Source organism: Tyto alba, unplaced genomic scaffold (genome assembly GCF_018691265.1).
Source record: "Tyto alba isolate M040663 unplaced genomic scaffold, T.alba_DEE_v4.0 Super-Scaffold_38, whole genome shotgun sequence".
Classification (NCBI taxonomy): Eukaryota; Metazoa; Chordata; class Aves; order Strigiformes; family Tytonidae; genus Tyto; species Tyto alba.
The window spans coordinates 19152400-19178183 of record NW_024881313.1 but is presented as its reverse complement, the minus strand read 5'-3'; the positions used below and the strand labels follow the sequence as shown (position 1 = coordinate 19178183).

The 25784-nt window shown below is 39.0% G+C and overlaps 1 protein-coding gene across 1 annotated transcript in view; it reads left to right on the top strand.

Moving 5' to 3' along the window:
* Positions 1-25784, top strand: part of CUBN (cubilin) — a 145654-nt gene that overhangs the window by 74693 nt on the left and 45177 nt on the right. Inside the window, exons 32-47 of the mRNA XM_032991812.2 lie at positions 4710-4866; positions 6541-6657; positions 8916-9029; positions 10340-10468; positions 10743-10875; positions 13068-13273; positions 14553-14734; positions 16272-16461; positions 17528-17725; positions 18056-18202; positions 20085-20275; positions 20557-20740; positions 22075-22249; positions 23298-23476; positions 24998-25207; positions 25500-25640. Of these exons, the coding sequence (XP_032847703.2) occupies positions 4710-4866; positions 6541-6657; positions 8916-9029; positions 10340-10468; positions 10743-10875; positions 13068-13273; positions 14553-14734; positions 16272-16461; positions 17528-17725; positions 18056-18202; positions 20085-20275; positions 20557-20740; positions 22075-22249; positions 23298-23476; positions 24998-25207; positions 25500-25640 (2653 nt within the window). The remainder of the gene's footprint in view (positions 1-4709; positions 4867-6540; positions 6658-8915; positions 9030-10339; positions 10469-10742; positions 10876-13067; positions 13274-14552; positions 14735-16271; positions 16462-17527; positions 17726-18055; positions 18203-20084; positions 20276-20556; positions 20741-22074; positions 22250-23297; positions 23477-24997; positions 25208-25499; positions 25641-25784) is intronic.

Here is a 25784-nt window from a genome sequence, read left to right as displayed (position 1 = left end):
CTAAATATTTTGTAGAGTACTCAGCTCCGTGAGCTCCTTGCAGTTACAGGAACAACTTTCATTACCTTTATAAGCTGTATTTATAGGCACTGGGGTTTTAATCACCAAAAGGCATCAATCCTTCAGCTGACAGAGCTCTTCACATGAGCAGAGTTTGCAGACTGTTGCAGTGCAGTGACACCCGTTTTTCTCTATTGCCATATGAGTATCTGTTGTTTGCTTCCGGTTTTGGGGGGGAGGTGGGTGAGCAGGAGGAAGTTGCCTGTCAGCCCCAGCTGTGCAAACACAATTGAAGCAGCAATATGAGCAGGGAAGGAGATTTAAATTTAATTCAGGCATCAATCACTGCCCACCAAGTGGAGGGTGGTTTGAAAATGGATGAGGAAGAATGCTGATTTGAGGCCAAGTGATAATGAAGGGCTCTGAGGCATGAGATAGGGAAGAGCTCTTCAGTGCTAATGTAGGGGCACCAGCAGGTCAAGAAGGACGTGGGGTTTCTTTATCTGGTATGCCAATAAGCAGAAAAATCTCTGGTTACCAACACCTGGATGTGATTTGCATTCATGTCATTCCAAGACTTGCTATATGCCTCACACAGTAATAGGAGAACAGTGTATGAAGACAGAAAGTGCCTGGAAATATATAAGTACATCTCTGACTGTGAATGGTTTAGGAATTGTGTTCCAAAATCTGCGTAAATGGAAAATATGGGCAGCTAAGGAAGCTGGTGAGTTGTTTTTCTCTCTAATATAGGAACAACTACTGTGTATGAGTAAGACAGTGGTTCCACCCTTTTCTGTTTCTTGGAGTTTTACTTATCCTTTTTTTTTTTTTTTTTTTTTTGCTCTCTGAGTTCTCTTGGGGCTCCCCTCCACCCTTAAGTGTACCAATGGCCTTTTCCTCCATCCTTCCCCTTCCAGACACAGTAGTTTTTCCCTGTGTTATGACTCGAGATTTTTTTTTTTTTTAATGTTTCTACCATGAATTCCTTTCTATGGAGAACACATGAAAATGTATTCTTTTCCTGTAATGTTTTCCATTGCACATTTGTTATGGGAGGAAAACGGAAAGAGGGAAAATACTCATGTCTGTGGCTGCTTGGCTATGCTGCAACTCCAAAAAGCTCAGTGCGTTTTTCAATTCTGCTCAATGATTTCACATGTCAATCTGAGCACAGATCTAGGTTCAGCCAAATTAATTCTAAGCCTGTAGCTGCACCTCACGGTGTTACTGCCCTGAGCTCCCTCTAGAGTCAATGGATGGAGTGCACAGAGAGTAGTTCAGGTCACCAAAAAACACATTCGTCATTCACTTAGCTGCCTAAATTTAGTTGATTCCTCAGCTCCTATGCCTCGGTTCTGTATCTTATCTGTTCGGAGAACAGGTGAGCATCTCTTCATCTGCTAAATAAGGATGTATAGCTTTTACTTTTTCTGGTCTCAAATATAACTTGGTTATATTCTGTAGAAAACATATGATCTTTGAGAACAGTTTTTGCTGTCACTGTCACCATACATAAGGAATAAATTTTTGATTTTTCTTTGTCTACCAGCCCATTTTTATCTGGAGAGTATCTTACAATAAACAAATCTGTTTCTTTGAAGGAAAACAGAGGGAAAGAAATAATGAACGCACCAATTCCTTTTACCCTGTGTTTAACCAGTGTTGTATCTGATGCTACACCAGGAATGTAAGCAAATCAGAAAGAGTTTCAAGTATTTTGAGACTTGAAGAGTACGTGGCTCAGAAAGTAGTGCTTGTAGCACAGGCACTGAAAATGGGAGGGAGAAATAATTTGTTCTTTTCAGTTGCTTTGATTAAGTAAATGTTATTTTTCTTTCCTGTTGCAGCATAACAAGTAGTACACAAGAGTGTAGAAATGTAAGCCTCTGGGAGCTAGAGAGGAGGTATGACTTAATTTATTCCAGGAGCTGGCAGAGAGGATCTTACAAGAGAGGACACCTAGAAATATGTGGAATTTTTATGGCTCAGAAGACAAAAATTATCTTATTTTTGTCATGTGCTTTTGCAAAATGCAGGACACATTTGAACAAGAAGGCAATGAGTCGCTCAGTTATGTTCACTGTGGAAAGGGAATAGAAGAGCAACTTGCTGCTATGCACACTGTAAATGAAAACCTGGCTTTTAAGTAAGCAGATACATAATTTTCCATTACTCATGCAGCCACAGAAATGCATTTCTCAAGTGTTTTCAAAATAACTTTAAGAAGCTGCAGAGAGATGCAACTTTTTCCTGAACTAGTGTGTGAATATTGTGGTTTCTGATCTAGATTCAAGACTGAGATCCTCCCTATAAAATAATTTAAGTTAATAAATAACAGGTGAACAAAAATGATGCAGCCATAAAATACCCATGTGTTACTGTTCCAGCTTAAGTTGTAGCCACCATAACTCCTAAGAGTTGCTGCTGTATCTCACTAATGCTTATGCTGACCTCTTGCTTAAATCAGCTGTTTAGCAAGTGAAAAGGCTAGGAATCATTTCTCAGTTTCTGAAAGACGAAACAGTACTATTCTTCAAGCAAGCTGCCCAAAACCAGCAAATATACTTGATTTAGAAAACATTCCTCTGACTTCATGCTCTTCTCCCAGTACTACCACAGAAAGACTTTATTCCAGAAAGCTCTTGGAATGAAATGCCTACTTAGTCTCTTACGTTACTCATCCTTAATGTCTTACCAAGTGAGAAAGCTCAACTACTAGAGTCTCACAACAGACCATGTGTCAATGGTCATATCCTCAGCTGTGCAGAGTGGCACAGATCCATCAAAACCAACAGTTTACATGAACTGTAGTCAGACTCTCTCTCTGTGCTCTGTCAATGCAATGCTTCTTCTCAATTCTAGCATTCAGATATAAAATCCTCTCACTACTGTCTAGGGAAAGACAGTCCATTAATTCCTAAGGGTTATTTTGTTAGTTGTTACTTTTTTTCATGTTCCATGGTTTGTGGTTTTTAACTCCAGGCAGTCTGATTTATATACAGAATATATGTACAGAGGAAGAATAAACACTGCACACTATGTATTAAAGGGCTGATTGTGGCAGGATGCCAAGAGAGAAGAAAAGGTTGAATGGATGGATATTTTAGGTCTCTTTACCAGGTACTCATTTTTACAGACATTTCAGTACACTTTATACTCCGTCTCAAGGTCCCACACAGATATCTAGTGTTACAGACCCAAGGGCAAATTCATGAATACAGAATTGGCTATGTGGGGTATGTCAGTAGATTAAGCAGAGCTTTGTCCTTTGTTTTTCAGCTCTGAGGTTTATTTGAGACAGATCACCTTTCTCTCAGCTACTGTTTTTATATATTTTTTTCATTAACATGCACAAAGGCCTTTGGCTACTGGAGGGAGAAACATTGCATTGTGTTATACAATCTAGTTAGAAATTTTTCATTCATTGTTGCTGCATTGCACAGACTTGCTGGGATTTGAGTAATTTTGAAATAAAAGAAGACAATCTCAATAAGAAGTACATTTCTTCTAACCCAATGCCATTATTTTGCTCAAAGAGAGCTTTTATATAGCTTTGAACATCCTAGCACCTGAATATCTTCCAGTCATCCTATCCACATTTTTCTCCATTTTGCTATAGGAAGCTGAGTCACACGTTGTATTAAATGACATGCCTATGGTAATGCAGGACGTTAATGCTGAAACAGGAACTGAATTCAACTGTTGTTGCTGACCAGTAGCCCAAAGGCTCTTCCTCCGTGGGTCATGCAACTGTGCTTATGGCTGCAGTGCTTATCACTTCTGAAATCAGGCACAAGGGCGCTGAGACTGGCACATGGCTCCAAACACAACAGCAATAAATCACATCTGCTAGAGTGCTAGGGAAGATCAGTGGGGACTCTGAGACTGTGGCCATTTTTCTCTCTCTGTGGTTTATCTTGTTATAATTTGATGTTGCTTAAGCTAGAAACTAATTGGTTTTAACCTCAATATCCTTCTCTTCCTGATTGTGAAACAGAGAGGAAGGAAACAAAATTATCAGCTGTAAGGGGAAAAAAAGAGAAGGCAGGCATTTGTGGTAAAATTAAAAGTGAAGTTTTGTAAACCCATCTTTACTTTCTTCCTACGTTTTTTTTTAACTTTTCTTTACCCTCTGTTTAAATAACACTTCGTGTATATGTGTGTAATTCAGCACCCTAAACCTATTATAAAGCATAGATATATGGGCTCTGATTCTTGATGCTGGGTATACGTATCTAAAAACCATAATCCTAGTGTCTTCTCTTGTTATACACAGTCATAGCTCACACTGGTGCACTAGTTGCATGTTATGGCCAATTTAGAAGTCTTTGCTGAGGCAAGATGTAGGATTTAACTGAAGAAAAGCTACATGGGAACTCATGTTAACCATTAATGGGAAACAATAAATGTATGGGGATATCTGGATTGTTAAAGGAGAGTTGCTTCCATACCAGATAGATACACACAAAGGAAGATGGTTACTTGATGTGTTTTTATTATAAAGGCTACTGTAGCTTCAGCCTGAAATACATGCATTTTTTTGAAATGGCCACAGAATTGAGATAGGCAATGCACAGTTTGTTTGCACTGCCCATACAAGGGCTGTATCGGATCAAAATGTATGAAACATAAGAGAGAGAATGAAATAAAAGTCTTCTCAATACTTCTATTGAAACCAAATATTTCATCTGATCTTTTCATAACAGGTATTTGATGGTCCTAGCAATGAATCACCACTGCTTAGAAAACTCTGTGGAACACAGTATCCACCTGCTATCATATCCTCCAAGAATCAGATGTACATCCGACTGCACTCTAATACAGCCACCCAGCACAGGGGCTTCAGTGCTCGCTTTACTGAAGGTAATTTTGTCATTTACATTAATACATATATACCTAAACACCAGTTTGTTTGTATTAGACACAAGCTTTTAGCACAGCTGATAATGGGAAGTGTTTCTATACATGCAGCATACCAGTGTGTATCTTTACCAGGACAGAATTTTTCCAAATTATAGATTAAAGAATTTAAAATCTAAGGATCATCTTAGATTCTTTGGTTGGGGAAAGATTTACTTGCATCTTGAACACAACAGTTGCCTCTTATTCCTCTTCCCTAGAGGGTTAGCTACCTATAACTGTCCTGAGAAAAATGTGCAACTGGCAGTTTCCACGGACCTAGTGACAAAGTAACATTTTATATGCCTATCCACGCGCATGACTCTGAAAAACTATAAAAGAGTTCTGTGTGGTGCTGTTGATGAAGTCTGTGGATTCAGGTCTGCAAACCCTGCCAAGCATCAACTATCCAATTTGTGGAGGACTAATTGGTATTTTACATGGTTTCCTTTTCAATGAAAAATGACGCCAACTGGGCAGAATGCTTCATGAAACTACATCCTCTTTGATGATTGGTAATTTTCTGTCATTTTTTCACAATAACTTTGGAAACACTTTTTTCCCCAAGATGCAGCCATCTAGTTTTTGCAGAGAAAATACTTTTCTTTCATTTTCTTCTTAGGATCCTCTTCACTATAAATTATTAATTTTCCTAGAAATGTTTATTCCTTTGAAAATATTGGGAAAAAAATGTCAAGAGGAGGGGGAATTTGCTTCAGCAAAAATCTCAGGAACCCCAGTTATTTAGGTACTAGTTAGCTACCTAATTATGTATTTCTGACTAACAGCTATGAGAGCCTAATCTGTTAAACATTCTCAGAGCACATTTACTGGATTAGGCCCTGCACGAAACATGCCTGGTGAGCAAATGCTCCCTGACTAGGATGTAGGCAACTCAGCTTCCCTCTTCCTGAGAAAACCCTGCAAATCCCATCTCCTGCTGGATGTTTTAGGCAGCACAGCATGAGAAATGAATCTGTCTTTGGTACCTAACTCTCCACCCTGCTGTTTAAAGCAGCCATGTGTCAAAGTCAGATCTGGGGGGTTTATGATGGGTCAGTGTGCTTAGAAATGAGGCATGGAAGCACTCAGAACTGTTAGTCAAAGCTTTTCAGTCCGCCAAGCTCTTGCACATGTGCAACATTTCACACCATTGCGGTTTTGTTGACGCAGCTCACAAGAGGATCATGCCAATGCAATGTGATGCCATCCTTGGACATTGGAAGGTTCTGTAGAGCTTTTTATATTTGTTTTCTTCCTAGCTGCCAACACAGGCAAATGATCAGAGAAATGGTGTATGATTGCACTATCCTGAAACCAAATTATTTTAACCCCAAGATTGCTCTTCTGGGCTATGAGGAGCTGATAAAGATGGGGTCTATTCCCAAGTCACTGGCTTCTCTCAGTCAGTCAGGTGCAGCATGGCCTGTGGATCCAGGTCAAGAAAGTACACCTGGTAGTGGGAGCTAGTCCTTAAGTGTCGTCTTCTGAAAAATTACTGTCATGAATTTTATCCTTATTTCACATTGATGCAGTATGTTACATTTTATGCATTAATTTTCACTACAGAATCCAAGATATGTGTTTTGTATATATTAATATGTGTGTGTATGTGTGTGTATGTGTTTCATTCTAAAGCATGCGGAAGTTTCATAGAGTCAGATTCAGTTGGGGCAGCAATTTCCTCTCCTCTGTATCCTGCCAAATACCCAAACAATCAGAACTGCAGCTGGATTATTCAGGCTCAGGAACCATGTAAGTAAAAACATCTTTTATAGTTAGCTGGGATGACTAACATCCTCATCGTCTTTTCTGTAATAACAATACAAAATTCCTCCTTTATTTCTCTAGGAAGTTCTGCATCCTGGTAGTTGGAGAGTGTAGCTCTCCTAATCTGTCCTAAATCAGATTTCACTGTAAAATACTTAGTGCATAGTGAGGGAAACAGTTTACAACTTTGTCATTTTAGATGATTTACTGTGACCCAAGTGTTGCAACTATAAATGAGGTGTTGAATACTATGTGAAGTTGGATTTGTCCATGAGAAGACCTAGAGATTTATATATAATTAAAGCACTTGTATTTAGCTCACCTTATTTTGGTCTGGATTTTTCAAGCTAGAGTTGTGTTAGATCAAATCTATGCTGTTAACATACAAAAAAAAATTAAATAATGAGGAAAGGTACAGAGGAATTTCAATTTCAAATACAATTAAGAAAAAAAAAAAACAAACCAAAACAAACAAAACCTGGTCTTGTGTGCATAGATACACTCTCAGATGTTCCTATCTAATTTTACACAGATTTATGATTGGTCCTAAAACACAAAATATTTTCTATCAGATACTGGTATTACCTTTAATGCCTAGTATTACTTTTACATTGTATAAGATTCTTAAAAATATTTACAATTGAGTAATAGTACCTTGGTAACATTATTTAAAATAAATGTTTATTTTTAATGGCAAGTAAAATCATATAATTTTCCAAGCACATTTATAAGTTTATTCTGCTAAATTATAAAATGAAAACACCAAAACAAAAATCAGGACATAAGCAATACTCTTTTTTTTTTTTTTTTTTTTTAGCATAGGTTCTTATACAAATGCATGAAAAGGACATCATTAAAGTTGTTCCTCACCTATACAACATTTAGTTTTAAAGACAATCTTCTCCTGGATTGGATCCAGGTTGAAAACTCATACATAATTGTTGTTTCACGAATTGGATCAGTACGAGAGACCAGAAAAATGCTGTATATGAAGTAGCCAGTGTATATAGTGACTCCCTCAAGTTACCACCAGGACCACCACACGCCACAGGTTACAGGTACACGTGGCTTCATTACACCAGTCACACAGCATTACAGGGCAGAGCCATATGCAATGGATTTAGCCAACAGCAAACCACTGTGGAGTTCCTGCTCTGCTTTTACTGAGAAGGCCAACAAGTCATCTGCTCTTGCCAATCATTGTGTTTTTCCTTTTTGCTTTTTATCCCGAGGACCTGCATTGATAGCTGTAATTGATTGACCAGACAGGGCACAATGAGTGCCAAAGACACAGACTATGCAGCTGAATGCCAGTCAGCGGCACCCTGCTGAATGCAGTGCCTGGGTCCATGTCTGCCATTTCAGTTTATTCTAGCAAATTAACTGTAGCCCAGTGAGAAGCAAAATATTTGTGTCAAATTCAGGTTTGGTCAATGTGGGAGAAAACTTAGTTATCATCTAAATCATGAGATTTTTTCTGATCTGCTTGAACTGCATAGGAGCTCTAAGGCCAGGAGTAACCACTGGCACAGGCTGATGTTGAGGACAGCCTCTCTTCTTCCAGCTGTGACCTCACCTTTGTTCACATCAGACAAGCAAGAGCAGTACAAGAGTCAAAATACCCTGAGTTAGAAATCCTCTTTTTCAGGATATAGCCTGCACTCCAAGGGTGTGGAAAATCCAATTCTGTACAAATGTAGCTAAGGGTAGTTAACGATCCTTTAACCAGTCCAATTGATGAATGTGGAATGTTGCAAAACAATGAAAGAACAAGCTCTTTCTAAGCCTGGAGCAGGGCAACATCAATTCACATATTGTCCAGATCTATGGTATAGATCACAAAGGAACAGAAGGTCACGGATTTGTAGAAATAAGTTTTGTTTCTGAATATGTGTAAATTGTCCATGTTATATTTGCTGACACTTTCAGTATATAATGAAGCTGTTCAGATACTAGGAAATGTAGATTCATGTGTATATATTAAATCCTGTGCTTCTAATGTTGATTGTACTAGAAAGTACTGAAATATGAAGAGATTTAGCAGTACATTTGCAGTAAAGATTAATACACTTCCATTGCATTCACTCCATGTACCAGGGATTAAACTAGTTCAGTTGTTATGCTTTATGGGGACTGACTGACTTCAGGGGAGAAAAGAAAAGATGGTACATTTGTTTACATGTAATTATTTCTCTGTGAAATGCCAAATTCCTTTTTAATTTTTTACTCTTTGCTGTTGCCAGTCAACCACATCACACTCTCATTCACTGACTTTGATATTGAAAGCAATGGACAAAACTGTACAACGGATTTTGTGGAGATTTTGGATGGGAATAACTACGAGGCTCCTCTTCGAGGTATTGTACCTTTTGCTCGTTTATTTCATATATAGAACTACACCCAAGGTATGCAAAAGAAGGTTTTCTTTGAGTGGCCTCCTGTTTCATGGATTTTCTCTGATAAAGGAAGCTCCTTGGCCACTCTGGCCAGAGGAGACCGGGGATGGAGTATAAGCCTTCAGTGTGAATGGCACAGTCCTCCCAGGCTCTGTACTCCTACCAACCTGCAGTTTTGAGTTGCCTCCAGGTGCCTTTTCCTTGCTCCTTAGCTGAACAATATTGAGAACCAAGCAATTCAGTTTAAACTGAATTCCGAGTTAACTGTGTGAAACTCTAACGTAACCCACAGTCATACGCACGGTCCACGTGAAGCATGGGTGAAGAAAGCTTCAGATTTCTGGGAGCGGAAAATGGATTTTCCTCAAGCCCTGGAAAGCCTGATTTTCTGCTTGTTCCTGAAGTTTCTACAGCTTTCTCCCAACATCTCTGTCCCAAGCCATCAACTTCAAGAGGCAGGAGCAGTCTAGAGCAGCAAAATTCGGTTCTTATACTGTTGGGAAGTCATGAGAGAGCCCTGGCCACAGGGTGGTCCTGACTCCACTCACATCCCCAGGGTTGCCTCAAAATAATTTTGGGGAAATTCAGAATATCTGTGCCTGATCATGCTACCCCTTACTCTATTTTTGTATATCCTCCCTTGGCAGGAGTGGGGCTGTACTCAATTTAAATGGTTTGTAACTAAGAGCAGAATTCAGTTTTTGGTCTCCTACCCTTGGATTTCACATAGTAAGAGGACCAGGATACCAGCTGCTATCTTTCTTTTTGCTGTCAGATGCCTTTCTGCTAGATCATGATTCATATTCCTAATCCCTATATTACAATCCATTACAGGAGAACTGGTCTGTTATTTGTCACTTGGATTTGTTTGTTTGTTTGTTTTGATTTTTTCAATAGGAAACAATTGAGTGAAATAGAAACTACTGTCAGATATATTTGATGGGATTTTTTTTTTTTTCAATTAGGCTGTAATTTCTGGATAGAGGGAACACAAAGGAGCTCAGTGACAGAATAGCCAGTGACTAGAGTGCCTGGAGTGCAGGAGGTCCTTCCTCTGTTAAAAAAATATTGTCATCACAGTTAAGTTCTGTGCTAATGAAATAGAGTATTTCATTTTTATGTAGATTGAACTGGCAACTGCAACTGTAAGCAACAAATGTTACTCCTGGTTTCTGTCAGGCATTAACCCCAATGTTAAATTAGCAATAGTAATTACATATTTAACACTCCTTTTTTTTTTTTTCCCCCCTCTCTGTGTTCTTCTCTTTCAGGCCGTTACTGTGGCACTACTATGCCACATCCTATCACTTCTTTTAGCAGTGCCTTAGTGGTGAACTTCATCTCCAAAAACAACATTGCTGCCAGAGGCTTCCATGCCACCTATGCTGCATCATCATCATGTAAGTCCATATGACAAGTGTTGCTACCTTATGCCTCTGACTTTTAAGAAAAAGAACAGATCCTGTATCTCTTTGTCTCTCTGATATTTATTCTTTTAAAATACCCTATTGCCCTTCCACTTTTTGGCCAAGGTCTTGGCAAGTATATCAACAAGCTAAAGAATATGGAGACAAGGAGAAATGCTTTCCTGATTAGCAAATGCTCTGGCTTTGTCAAGTTATTTTTTTTTTATATCCTCCTTCTCTAGACTCTGCTTTCTCCTTCTTGTTGCAGCCTGTGGGGGTACTTTCCACATGGACAGAGGAGCTTTCAACAGCCCTGGCTATCCCGAGCCATATCCGCTCAACACCGAGTGTGTCTGGATGATTCTCAGCTCCCCTGGCAACCGGCTCCAGCTGTCCTTCATGTAAATGCATTGCCAGGGGTTATTATTCAGCCCTTTAACAGACCTGGAGGAAGGATGCTCTGTGTTTATTAGGAAATGTAATTACTAAGTGATAAAGCTGAAACATGTGTTTAGAGTAACTTGGAAAGAGAATACAGCAGTGGTTAGTGGCACTGTGCAATCAGTGTTCTTCTGTCTTAGTAATTGCTTATATGAAGGCATATACAGCATTATATAAATAGGTGGTTTATTCTCTGAGTGAGATGGATACTGAAGAAGCCAGTTCTCGCTCACTCAAGAAGAGGAAATGTAACATTGCTCTGCCTTTTCTTTACAAAGGAAATTCCTACTACTTTCTTACTAGCAGATTTATTGTAGTATTTATCATACAGCTGAGTAGTATAAAGGGCCCAGATACTCCACAGATTGTAAGGTTTAAATTGATATTAAACTTTTCAAAATTTCTCCAACAATTATAGCAGTGGAGGTACAACAGGGGCCAGGAGAGTATCTGAAAGAATTTTATTTTCCCTTCAGCAAAATAACTTTCTTTTGAAGACTTCTGACAGGAAAATCATGCGTGATCCACAGAACAATGTGGAGTCATTTGCCAGGGTCGTTAGGTTGTTCTTTACCCATGATGTGGATTTCTGAGCCTCTCCATTTCCCGGCATCAAACAGTGGCTGCTGCCAAGAAAGAGAGCACTGACCCTTCGCAAAGCTTATCAAGAATAAGCAGGAAAATAAAAGTAATTCTGAAACCTGCATTTACAGTTAATCAGGACAAAAAGAAAATTTGCCCAGTAACATGCTGACTGCATAAGGTGCAATTTCTTAGGCATGTACTGATTCACTAATGCAATAGAAAGGACATTCTATCCCTCCTTTACTCACTGAAGCAGAGAAAAAGTACTACAGCCTGAAAACATTTTTCCAAAATATTTGCTACAAAATAATGAATAACAACTTTTCAGAGCTAAACTGGAAATCTAGTGTGAAGCAGAAACTATCAGTGTAACATACATTCAGTTATATAAAGTGACACTGTGCAGATGTAGACTCTTTTTCTTCAGTTACACATAGCTGACAGACAAGCTGAAAATACTGGAAAGCAGGAGCAATTGTATTAGAAAGAAATATTTATTTTATTTTACTTAATATTAGGGGTTTATAAAGTTTTGTTTGCATGAGGCATTCGTTTTCTTCAGCTCAGTCTGAACAGAAATGTCTGTCTTGCAATTTGAGGGTTAGCTTTCAAGTAGTCTGAAGTATATCCAGATGAGTGGTTGGAATAATTTCACAGAACGTGTATAATGAACACATATGGCTATATCCAGAACTGAAGGGAAGGAGTTGTTACCAGAAATTCAGAAAGCACAAATATTTGGGGCACTGTTTAGAAGAGACACTTTCTGGAATCTTTACTATATATTCATAGCCTCCTTCTGAAAACTATACTGGTTTGAATCAAAGCACTTCACTTAGAATAACAGATAATGATTTTTAGAATATATTTAGCATTCAGCTTGGTGCAATAATTAAGAATTTATAATTTGATTACTAAATCCCATTCCTTTTCTAAGGTAAAAATTGTTTAGAAGAGTTCTTAGTAATTCTTACTATTATTTTGTATATTCAGCTGTGTGAAATTCAAGCCAGAGAAACAGTAATATTTCATCATTCTGGAGAAACTGCTAAGGAATTTCTGAGCTCTGAGGTGTTAACTGCAAATGAATTTAGGTCTCTGGCACTTGTTTTCTCACCAGAGAGTGTACTGAAATAAGACACGTATGAAGGGGCTGCAAGCTGATTTATAAGGCTAAAAGTATTAATTCCCTGCACCCAATAGATATGTACCAAATAAATAGTCTGACCTGGGCTTATATTAAAAATCTGCTTTAGACATCAGGTTTTTTCTGTGTTTCATGGTTGTTGTTGTTGAACCAAGAAATATTACAATGGTTTAAGAACTCTTTAAAACTTTGCAAACTGAAGTTCTGTCATAAAATAAGGGGCAAGAAAGGAGAGAGCCCTGTATCAGCACTGCCAGGTGATGAGCAATGACTTTTGGGTTCTGGAGGGTTTTGTTGCTGCCCATTTCTTAACTGTTACAGTAGGATACCAGCAACAGTGAGATTAGTGGCCTGGCAGGGCAAACTGAAGTATGTGCCAGTCATATGCCTCCTAATGCTCTTCTACTGCTGTTGAAACAGAGCGTTTCAAGTGGAAGATAGTAGTGGCTGCACCAAAGATTACCTGGAGATTCGTGAAGGGAACAATACAGGCATGCTGGCAGGACGATTCTGTGGGAACTCCTTGCTTTCAAATAATATGTCTACTGTTGGACATGTCCTGTGGGTCAAATTTGTCTCAGATGGCTCAGGCACTGATGTTGGCTTCAGGGCCACATTCTCTCACTGTAAGTAAATGTTATTTAATTGAAAACTATTGTTCTTTCATAAAAATTCCAAAATGATTCAAAAGAGTGATTGTTGGTCCTGTAAAGTCTCTTAGAAAATGTTTGTGGATGTCAGCAAGGCTGTAAATTCAATTAAAAAGTATTTTGTAGAATGTCTGCTGAATGTAAAGGGATTCTCTAAAACATGTCATAACAGGACTCGTGTGTATGTAAGTATATTAAGTATAACATAATCAGAGAATCAGACATGGCATTCCATCTTTTTTAAATTATCATAACAGACAATATTTTTTCAGATTGATCATATTATCCTTCTAGAAGCAAAAAATTCAATGCATTACAGAAAATAAAATGTCCTCTATTTCAGTGACTGTTTTTTAACAGTTTGTCAAGTGTTTTTCAGAATCTTCAGCAGTATTGGGCTGTGAAGATATGAATAAGAGCTATATACTAAAAACTTCTATGCAACCCAAGTTTACCAATATCCTGTTAGGGTTAAAAATATCTGACTATGTGTCTTTGCTACCTGAGAGTGAGCAATAGTATTTGTTTATGTTGCCATCTATTAGGCCATTGACAAATTGACAAAAAAGCATTTCTTTCCCAGCTTTCCATTTTGCTTTTTGAGTATGACAGTGTCCATCTTCCAGTTTGGATCTAGATGCCATCAACCAGCAAGCAGAATTAGAAGAAAATGAAATTATGCTAGTTCATAGATCCAAAATTTCAAGGAACCATTGCAAACATCAGTCTCACTTGCTGCATGAACAGGCTACTGGAACTAAACATCTACGGGCATTCTAGTTATGCAAGCTAAACTTCTAATAATTTTCCTTAATTTGAGACTATTACTGCTCATTTTCAAAAGGAACTATCAGTAGTTCAGAGCTCAATCAAATCAGAACCATTTTTGACCAGAACACACAAAGGCTTTTTAAAAAAATAATTTTATTATTTGATGCTTCTGGGGAAGAAATTAACAAGAAGTAGGCAGAGTCAGGTGGGAATTTAGATGTGCTGTCTTACCACCTCTCCTACATGTAGAGCCACATGGCTCACATGGGTAATTTCCTTCAGGTAAGGGCACACTGCATCCCTCACAACCAAAAAATAATTAGATGTGCATCCTAGGACTGAGACACAAGCCTATGCCTCACAGCACTAAAAAACACACATTAAATCAGACGGGCTGAAATGAAAGCTACATTCCAGGCTGGGCATCAATGCTTCTTTTAATCTATGTGAATTAGAGACATTAGTTGTCTCTCTTGTTTTTCAGTGTATGGAAATGACATTGTGGGAAACAGAGGACAGATAGCTTCACCACAGTGGCCCAGAAGTTACCCTCACAATTCCAATTACCAGTGGCGAATAAGCGTTAATGCTTCGCAAGTTATCCATGGCCGTATCCTTCAGATGGATATTGAAAATCATCACAGATGCCGTTATGACAAGCTAAAGGTGATTTCATTGTGAGAAGTTATTTCAATTAACTTTGGTAAAAATGATGAATAGAGAAACCTGCAAGAGGAAGGGGAAGAATTTCTGAAGGAACTGGTGTGGCTTATTGTTTTTGCTATGTCATCTTTTCAATAATTTTTACCTATAAGAAAGGTTACATACTCTTTAGCTCCCTAACAGATATTTCCAATCTGTAATTTTGAAGCTTATTAAAAATAAGTCCACAATGGTACAATCCTGAATTTTCAAATGTAGAGAATTTCAGATCAGATATCAGATTGAACTTTCCTTTGTTCTGGTTCAGTTGAAGACAACAGTGATAGTAACATTTCAGTACCTCTAAAAATAAGGTTATTTTAAAATCCTACAAGGAACAATCCTTTACTTGCACCTTCTTTGCTTTCTGGATCAGTAATTTGCTGTTGACAGTAGGAAGGTACCTCTTTCTTCCTGTTTGATTGTTTTCTCTATACCCTCCTAAAAAGTCTAGCCTCTTTACCAATCTAAAAATACAGCATGCATGGTGCTAAGCAAAATGGATCAACAGAGGCAACAACTTTTTTCTGAACTTAGCTAAACATAACTACTTAGTTAAATAAGGTAAATCTGTTATTGTCTATATTTTTTTTAACCAGACGATTCACTAATTCTCTTTTTCAGTAAAGAGAAAGTTAATACTAGTTCAATATATTCAATATATTAAATTAATTATTAATTCATTGATATCTAAATTTAATATTAGTTCCAAAAGGAAATATACATTTTCCCTCCATCTCTTGTTAGATTTTAACAGCATCTTTTTTCTTCTAACTGTCTGCCTTTCTTTGTCTGTCCCTCTGAAAGCAAAATGAGTTTCTTAAATCAGCTAGAGATTCAGTGGGTGTGAATCAGACTGACCTTTAGCCTGACTCAAATATCAGATCTTCAGTCTAATATTAATGTTTATTTAATATTTCCTAAGTTCTCTCTACTGGACACTTTTTACTGGGGGGAAGAGGACAAGAACACAAATAGGTTTGAAAGGTGGCAAAAGGGAAGCATTTTTTAACCAGCCAAGATTTTGGTGTATAATTACATAAAATAAAAACAATATTATTGCATATTTATTTGATAGAATTTAAAATATGTGATCCTCGGGGGGGAAAAGGAAAAAAAAAAAACAAGACAAAACAAAAGCAATACCTTTTTTTCCTGTAGGTCTTGTTGTTTTTTCCCTAGCAAGGAACAAGGTTGTACTGGTGGACTTCCTTAATGTGGGAGGCCAGTCCATGTCCCCAAAGAGCAGCCCTGTGATGGGGAATGAGCTGAATTTGATGGTTTCCATACATATCCTTCTGTGAAAGCTTCACGATTAACAGTGTATAAAGGAAAGGGAGATTTTGTTCTGTTTTTGTGAGAAAAGTTTCTCTCTAACTGGGATTTGCTGAAAGATCCCTCACTCATTTAAAGAGGGTAACTTTCTCATTGGAAACTTGCGAGTGTGAAGCAGATGAAAATCTGCCTGTGCGAGGAATGGTATTCTTCTCTCTCTCTGCAGGTTTATGATGGGCCCACCGTTCATTCTCGTCCTATTGCAACATACTGTGGTGCAGACTCTGCTTCTTTTGCATCCTCTGGCAGTTCGATGACAATCCAGTTCCAGTCAGATCAATCTGTGACTGGAAAAGGCTTTCTTTTGGAGTGGTATGCAGTGGATGCTTCTGCTGTTACACATACCATTGCTAGAGGTGGGTTTTCAGTGTTTTGCATGGTTAAAAGTGATATAGCCAGTGATATACTGAGTTTTACTTAAAAAACTCTAAACGGGCTTCTCCACAAGAGAAAGCCCTAGCTATTAACAAAGGGAAAGCTTTCACTGACATTTTAATTAAGCATTTTAGTTCCTTTTAAAACAATTTCTAGGTACTCTCAGATATACTGTTTTACAGTGTTTTAAAAATAAGCATGTTGATAGAGGGGTGTTTTTCTTTACACAGGTATTTAATGAAAGCTAAACAGTTTATATGGTTTCATGAAAAAGTATCCCTCTTGAAATACCATTCTTAAATCACTGGCCACTGTGATATGAAGCCTTTCACTATAATGCATCTCATATCCATAAATGAAGAGAATATGCTCAGTATGGTCATGTACCTCTGACAAATAGCTCCTGGAAGGAGAGGGAATACACTTCTTGTACCGCTGATTTTCTCTGAGCAAGTTCAACAAGAGAAAGTTAAGACTAAGACATAATGCAATGTCTTCTTTCTAAATCTGAGGGCAGATCTCTGGGGACAGAGGGATCAAGGATCCCTGGGGCTCTGCAGGATAGTAACAGTATGTAATGAGTTTACATGCTGTGAGAGCACTGAGCCACTAGATATCCCAGCACGGACTCCGTCTTGCTCTAAACATATAGCTGAGACATTAGGATTGGAGAAAGAAAAGTACTTCAATTTCAAGAGGGTCTAAATTATTTATGTATTATTGGTTATGTATACCATTCCTTTCTGATATGTGACCTGTGTTAAACTGTGGTAGATGCTCTTAGGTCTTTTGCTAGACATTCCTCATGGTAAAATAGGTCACATCATTGCTCCACCAGGCAGCACAGGAACATCCTTATAGGTCATGGTTTTCAGGTTTTGTACGCCCAGTCCAAACTGAAGTGGAAGAAATGCATTCCTATGACTACACACATCATCAGTGTGTCCCCACTGTGCTTAATTATAGGATTATCATCTTAAATTAAATGAGAGGAGTGTTCAGTTTAAAAAGTGGATGCTTTCATTTTTGTCTTTTTATATGTGACAGGTGCATGCGGAGGGTCTGTAACAACTGAAGAAACACCTTCATTTCTCTTCTCACCGGGCTGGCCCATGAATTACAGAAATTTTGCTGACTGTGTGTGGCTTATCAGAGCTCCTGGATCCACTGTAGAGTTCAATATCCTGGCCCTAGACATAGAATCTCACAGCTCATGCAACTATGACAGACTTATTATTCAAGATGGTGAGAAACCAATCTTGCCCTACCCCAACAGCATGCAATAGATACCCAAAGTCTCAGTACTTGGAATTCTCATTTCCATTGACCTTAAGCAACATAGACAGCAATAGGAACATGCTCTAAATCAGTATTCTTCCTCTATGCTGAGACATTCTGCTAGATAAAATAAAACTAGCAAGGTCTAGCAAACTGGTGGTCTATAAAAATATATCTCAACCTGCAGGGGGTTAAAGATCTTGAAAATCACCTGCCTGAAGGTGTAAACCACAACAACCAACAGGCAGATGTGAGTTGATTTTGTTTTAATACTAACATGTCTTCTTTTGATCTCAGGAGACACTAGTCTTTCTCCAGTGATGGCTACTTTGTGTGGACGAGAACCTCCTGGGCCAATAAGATCAACTGGAGAGTCAATGTTCATCCACTTCATGTCAGATGCAAGTGTCACTGGATCTGGGTTTAATGCCTCATATCACAAAAGTAAGATTTGCTTATCTTCTCCCCCAGATAAATGTCTGCCTTGCTGCTAACAGTGGGATAAGGAAAGACTGACATTTTTAACAGCTGTTCACAGTCTATCTAATTAATCACACAGACCAGTTATTCACATCTCATTGTCGTGGTTTGAGCACAGAGGGCAACTGAGCACCACGCAGCTGTTCACTCACCCCTTCCCCCAGCACTGGGAAGGAGGAAATGAAGGAGAAGTCTTGGGAATTGAGATAAGGACAGGAAGGGGTGACTCACCCATTATGGTTATGGACAAAAGACAGATTGATTAGGGGAAGAAAAAAAGAACATCACTTTAATTCAAACACTAACAACAACAACACTCAACAGACAAGGTAGGACAGTGAGAAGTGCCACCACATCCAAAAAACATCTTCCCCACACCCCTCCCTTCTTCCTGGGCTCAGATCTGCTCCCAATCTCCCTACCTCCTCCCCCAGCGGTGCAGGGGGCAGGGGATGGGAGTTAGAGTCAGTCCCACCTCTCCTACCACTCCTTCCTTCTATGGGGAAGGAGGGGTGAACACCGCACATTCCTTGCTGGCTCCATATGGCTCTCCTTTCACTGGAGACAGTCCTCCATAACTTTCTCTGGCATGAGACCTTTCCACAGGATGAAGCCATTCCCATGGTGCCCTGGTATGAGTCACAGCCCCCCCCTCCTACCCCCTGTATTGCAGTCCTCCCAGCAGTGAACTACAACATCAGGGGCTTCTTCCCTCAGAGTCCTGGCCTCCTTTAAGCGCAGACACCTGCTCCAGCTGCAGGTCGGCCTCTGCTCCACTGTGGACCTCCATGGTTCGCAGGGGGGCGGCCCTGCCATCTCACCACGGGATACAAGGGAACTCTCTGCTATTGTGCACCTCCCCCCGCTTCCTGCTCCTTCCTTCCATTGACCTTGGTGTTCACATAGGTGTCCTTGTAACTCCTCCTCACAAGTCCCAACCCCCTCTCAGGTTCCCCTTCTGAAATACCTTCTCACAGAGGTGCAGCCACAGTCGCTAATTAGTTTGGCCTTGGCCAGAGGTGGGTCCGACTTGGAGCCAGGGGAGCTTTGAGAAGCTTCTCACAGGGGTCACTGCTGCATCCCCCTCCCCAACTACCAAAAACTCTGCCACACAAACCCAGCAGATTCATGAATATGCATTAATAAATATCTGACTCTGCAAAGGTAAAATTTGCTATTTTCCCAGTGATATAATACAACAAAGCATGATTCAACCAGACCAGTCACTTTTCAGAAGCAAGAAAAGTGTGTGCCTAAGTTTATAACAGCTCAGCTGAAGGGTGAAAGAATGCCCAACTAGGAGAGGGAAATAAATGACTCAAATCATAGACATAAAACAGAGAGAGACAGATGCAGAAAGCTGTGTAAGTTCCATCAGGAATGTCGGCAATTTCCAGTGGCACTTCTCCCACATACACCCAGGGACAATAACATTCCTGAATCGGTTGAGGCACCAAGAAAGGAGTTATGATAACAATGGGCAGCCAGGGAAAGTTTTTCTGACTGGCAGCTTGAGTAGGTGTCAGTGGTTTGGTCCATGTCTAGAAGCAATGTACTCAGTGTAACAATTTGCTCATCCCATGGGAGGTCCTTGGCGTAGCTGCCTGCTTACTCATCTGGTAAGTCTGAGAACTGAGTCTCACTGTCAAGATGTTTGGCGTGTGTCATCTTGCAATCTACTAGCTTGTATTTGGGAGATCGTTCATTGTGTGCATTGCTTTATGCCGCTCAACTCTTCTTACAATAACTTCAACATTTGCTTTTACCTGTCACATCTTCCTTCTAAATGAACATGTGAACAGTTGATGCTAATATTTTTTATTTTGCTTCAACTTCTTTTCCTCAGGTTGCGGAGGCTATCTGCACACAGGCATGGGTGTGATAACATCCCCCAACTACCCTCAAGACTATGTTCCTAATCTGAATTGCTCCTGGCATGTAGTGGTAACCTCTGGATTTATCATTGCTGTCCATTTTGAACAGCCTTTCCAGGTTAAGAGTGAGGATACTTCCTGCAACCTTGGAGATTATGTAGAGGTGAGGTTATTGTTAAGGTCATCAAATCCTCAAAGCTATTAAAGCTACTGAATCTTAATAGATTTCAGTGTCAGTAAGGCAGTCCAGCTTGTCAGAGGGTGGAAACACCAAAGAGAAATACCACAGAGATTATTTCTCTCTCTCTTACTTATTTCTGTGCATTAATTAATCACTAGGTTATTGTTTTCCACCACAGTTGGAAGCATTAAGATGGTGTGTGATCAAAGTTTACATTCCAGCATTGTTTGCTTGAGTGACATTAGCAATTTCTCTTCTTCTAGCTGAAGAATGGGTTAGATAATGCTGCCCCACCTTTGGTGTCTAGAAGAGGGAATGGACGGTTTTGTGGAAGCAGCCCTATCTCTACCATGTACACCACAGATAATCAGCTGTTTGTCCACTTCATTTCTGACAGCAGGAATGAGGGTCAAGGATTCAAACTGAAATACGAGGCTAAGAGTCTAGGTAAGTCTAGGAAATAAACTTAAATTCTGCAACTCAATAGATAGAACTTTCAGTTTGTCTTTCTAAAGGAGCATCTTGTTATAAGTCTGGTAAAATCAGATGTCTGCAAAAAGTCCTGTTTGCTTCTTTGGTGCATGACTTCTGATCCTACTCTCAAATTTCTCCTTTTTAAAGAGAGCCAGCTCCATGTCACAAAAACTGGAGATATTAAAATTGAAAAAAAAAAAAAAAAAAAACTTAGGGGGAACCCTTTAGCAGGGAAATAGCATCTATAGTTAGGAAGAGATGTTCAAAGTTCATACAGGAAAGGAAAAAAACTGGAAATAAGAACATTATTTTGAACATAATAGTACCCAGTGCAAGTGCTAAATGATGTCAAGAACGATTTAGGTTAGTGTGTCTAGAAATGTGGTAACATTTTTCACAAGCTTTTCTCTCAGCTGAGAAAACAACATACTCTGCTAGAGCTAACATTTTTTGAAAGAAAGAAAAAAATGGAGAATCAGATCCCAGGGGTAAATCAGGGACTTGGCATTTGCAGTTATTCTCCTGTATTCATGACACATGCCGCTTGGGACACCAGGAGACCTCATGTTAAACAGTGTAACTAAGCACAACTAAGGCAACCTGACAGCCTTCTAAAATTTTTAAGTGCCTGTTTTCTGCCTACTTTTCCCTGCTGCCACAAAGACTCAGTTATAGCATTATTGTAGGGGATTCATAAAGGGAATGGATGAAGCTGTACAATAGTATTTCTACCATTTCAATTTATAAAACTTGACTAAATCCCTGTGTTAAGCCAGTATTTCTAGAACATAGTGGTGTTTTTTGACAGGAAGGTTCTAGTCAAAATAAAGATATGGATAGGACAGAAGACCTGAAAAAATCCTCATATTTGCTCTGGCTGGCATTCTTCCCACGTTCATTATTGTCTCAAACTGACATTTCGATTTTTGGAAAGCAGAAGTGGGGAATAATTTACAGAAGCATTGATGGGTCTGACTTGTAGGCTTTCTAGCTCTTGTGAATTGGGGTAGGAATAAGACAAGAAATATGCTTCCTGCTTTGTTTAGAGGCAATCCAATGAAGAACTACTAGCAGTTTAATTCAGGGCCCTGAACATTTGGAAATGAGGGCTAGATAAGAAGGAGCACAGGAACAGGATTCTACAGCATTTAAATGTTTTCCCACAGCAAGCAGTAAAGCGCATTTGTTTTTGATGTAACTATATGACATCAAAAGGAAATTGTGTTGGAATATAGTGATAACTCATATTTTTGATGCCTCACCCATTTCCTTAACATGTTTTTTATTGGTGATCTTTTCTTTCTTAGCTTGTGGAGGGAATATTTATGTCAATGATTTCAACCCCAATGGATATACATCTTCCCCCAACTACCCGAGCAATTATCCCCCGCATTCTGACTGTGTCTGGACCATAACTGCTCCTAATGGACATGCAGTAGAGCTGCACTTTGAAGATCAGTTTTACATTGAACCTTCACCAAAGTATACATCCACATTATTTTGCCTGTGTTTCTTCAGAGACTCCATTTTGATTCTTCTCTTCACGTTACTTTCTCTAATTCCTCCCAGAGCAGACTTCCAGGTTTACAATCAAAAGTGGTTAGGAAATTTTTGAGACATCACTGAAGCTATCAGGTCAATGGTATACATTCCTAGGACTTTGCAGTGTATGACTGAAATTAATGGAGTGGAAGCATCCATGGTAGAAAGGTGCTTTCTGTAAAAGCTGTGCCCTCTAGTCCTTTCATAGTCAGATTGTCAGCCATTTTGTCTCTCAGGCACTTTTAAATCCAATTGATTACCACCACAACAATTTGTCTCCCTCCTCCATTGCCTGCCTCCTGATTTGCAATGGGTCTGCATGTTTTGCACCCCTTGTCTGAAGAATAAAACAAGGCCTAGTTTCTAGCTGATGTAACTTAATTGATTTTGGGCTGGACTACTATATGGCAAAGGTGAACCTCACCTGTGGACCATGTCCAGAAAAAATGGTGCAGGATTGAGAATCCCAAAGGTGCCCTTTCCCTCTGGCTTCCCAGGACACTGCACCATTCTGAAGGCAAAGCTGTTAGTTAAGGTATTTTGGGTTTTTTATGCCCACCTAAGTAAGCTCCCAGATTTGGAATTTGTATTCCCTTCACCTGTCTTATATCTGTTCCTTAATTGAACAGTCATCGGTGAGATTTAATAGGGGATATCTACTGAATGTGAATGCTGCCAAAAAAAATATATTAAAGGTGATCACAAATATTCTATCAGTGCTGTTCATACTCCTCCCCAGGGCTTGCTTCTGTCAGATCTGATCTGATCATAGACTGGGCTTGGGATGAACCTTTTTCAATGTTTCTAGCACTTCTTTTGATTCAAATATTATATAACTATCATTGATTATGAATTTCTTGATTCTGTCCTGGTCACGCTACATGGAAACTGATCTAATTCACTACAGCTTCACAGCTTTGTGCACATACTGAAAGGATTTCAAACTATTACTGCTATACATTGAACAGAAAATTATCTCCTCTCCTAGCTGCACTTCCAGTTATCTAGAGCTACGCAACGGTGCTGACTCCACTGCCCCCATCATTGCCAAGCTGTGTGGAAGTTTGCTGCCAGATTCGCAGAGATCCTCAGGAGCCGTCATGTACCTGAGGTTCAGGTCTGACAGCAGTGCCACGCATGTGGGATTCAACGCAAGATACTCCATTGGTAATGCTTGCATTTATCAATTTCTCTGATTTTAGAGAAGAATTTGGTCTCAAGTGTGAGGCTTTTGGAAACAAGAATAGGAAAGTGCTTATAGATCTGCAGCAGTGGAAGACTGTATAACCTCTTCTCAAAGACAATTATCAAAGGGGCAGTGGGAAAAAAGGTCGACATGGAGTAAGTCATGTAACATAATTTGATTTTCAGCATGCAAAATTAGAGTCACTTTCAGGAGCAGGATCCTGAAGGGGAATGCAAAGATCAGATGCAAGTTGGTAGAAGAACAAATTAGGAGATTCTCTATGTAAGTGTAGATCAATCTATAATGACAATGCTGCTAGACCAGCAGGGGCAGCACAATGGACTGAAAAGGGAATGAACAGTAAGAACCATTATTTATGAGCTGGGAAAAGGAATACTTTAAAATTATTTGCTCTCAAGCTGTAAAAACAAGATTATAAAGCACTGCAAAGTTTTAAAATTAAATTAAAAAGTTTGAGAAATATGCTAGTTTTTTTGGTTTTGATAATAATCTTCAAAGAGTAGCAGCTATTATGTTAGTATCACTCATATAGGAAAGTCTAGGCTGTTAATTTCTCAAAGGCAAAGTATTGGTCTATATTTCTTTACACAGAATTTTGCTGATTGTGTTAATCTCAAACACATAATCCAATATAGTGTGCTGTTATATTTTTGATTGTGAAATCTTGCAACTTACAAGAAAATATTGTTAGTGTACGAAGCCACAACTTATATTTATCCATAACAGATTTACAGTATCTCAGCTGTATGCCAGTCATCCTGGAACAAAGCACTAATCTCTCAGAAGAGCAAACAGTATGAACAGAACTGATATTGCCATGGAAAGATTATAACTAGCAGACACACTGTAAAATCCAATACATTCCAGCTGGGAATATTATTTGCTCTAAGCCTTAGTATTATGAACTTATATTTGCAAGTGCCACAGAGAAATGAGTTTTGAGAGAGAAAATTAAAAATAAAAAGCTGTTTTCTGAATTGTTCAGTGATCCCTTACCATGTGGAATGTGAACAGGAAGGGACTGCAGGAAAAAGAGGAGGAGTCTGAACCATAGCTGTAAGCCCAAACCAGCAGTAAACTTTTGTTATTCATAAAAAATTTAGATCCACATTTAGCAAACTAAATTTCTTTATAATTACCTGATACAGCTTTCCAAGATTTTCTGGTAAATATGGACATGGATAGAGATTTGATATAGAACTTGAAATCTGTGAGTTTACTCAAACTAATAAGAGATATGACAGAAAGGAAGGGATGTTTGAAATGGAAGGGGCTGCATGAAAAATAAAAAAAAACACAACAAACTATGACTGGTTGAATTAGAAGGAGAATGTGGTACATTTTTAACTGGAAGGCAATTCCTGTTTTATTACCACAATTAGAGAACAAGCCAGTTGTGCCTTAGCTTTAAGTCTTCTTTAGGAAAAAGGTTGTCTCTCTGAGGCCCTTCAGTCAACCAAACAATGTTTTTCCTTTTGCAGCTCCCTGTGGTGGGACAGTGATAGGACAAACTGGCATCATTGAAAGCATGGGGTATCCTGAGCTTCATTATCAAGACAACCTGCTATGTGAATGGTTTCTGCAGGGGCCCAGGGGCCACTATCTTACCATCAGACTAGAAGGTCTAGATATTCAAAACTCCTCTGGGTGCACAAATGACTTTGTGGAGATCCGAGAATACAACGCTTCTGGTTTGTGAATTATTTCAGTGTTTGTCTTCCCTTCCCTAGTACTACTGTGAAACCTCACCAGATGTTCCTGAAAGCACTTCCCTTTTGGTACAAAGTGAGCCTTTTCGATGTACAGTATTTGCTTCTGTCTGTCTTGCTTGCTAAAGCAAAGAAAGACAAAAAACCTCCTATTTCCCAACAATAACTTGATTTTTCTAGTTTACCCCTGTCTGTCCTGTTAAATTGGAAAATGATCCTTCAATATAAATAATATATTGATATAAAATTGTGTTTCTGTATTTGATTTTTGCAGGAAAGTTGTTGGGCAGGTACTGTGGTAATACCCTCCCTGATGCTATGGACACCTCTGGCAGTTTTGCTTATGTCAAGTTTGTCACTGATGGATCAGTCAATGCCCGTGGATTTAGACTGCGCTTTGATTCCAGTACTGAAGGTTGGATTTGTAAGGTTGCAAGTTACTTTCAGGGAAGCAACATCTACCACAATCTATAATTGCAGTAATACAGCATATATTGTAGATCGCTTATTCTTGGAGTGGTGGGTATTTGCTCTTAAATTTAAACTCTGGGGCAAGTAT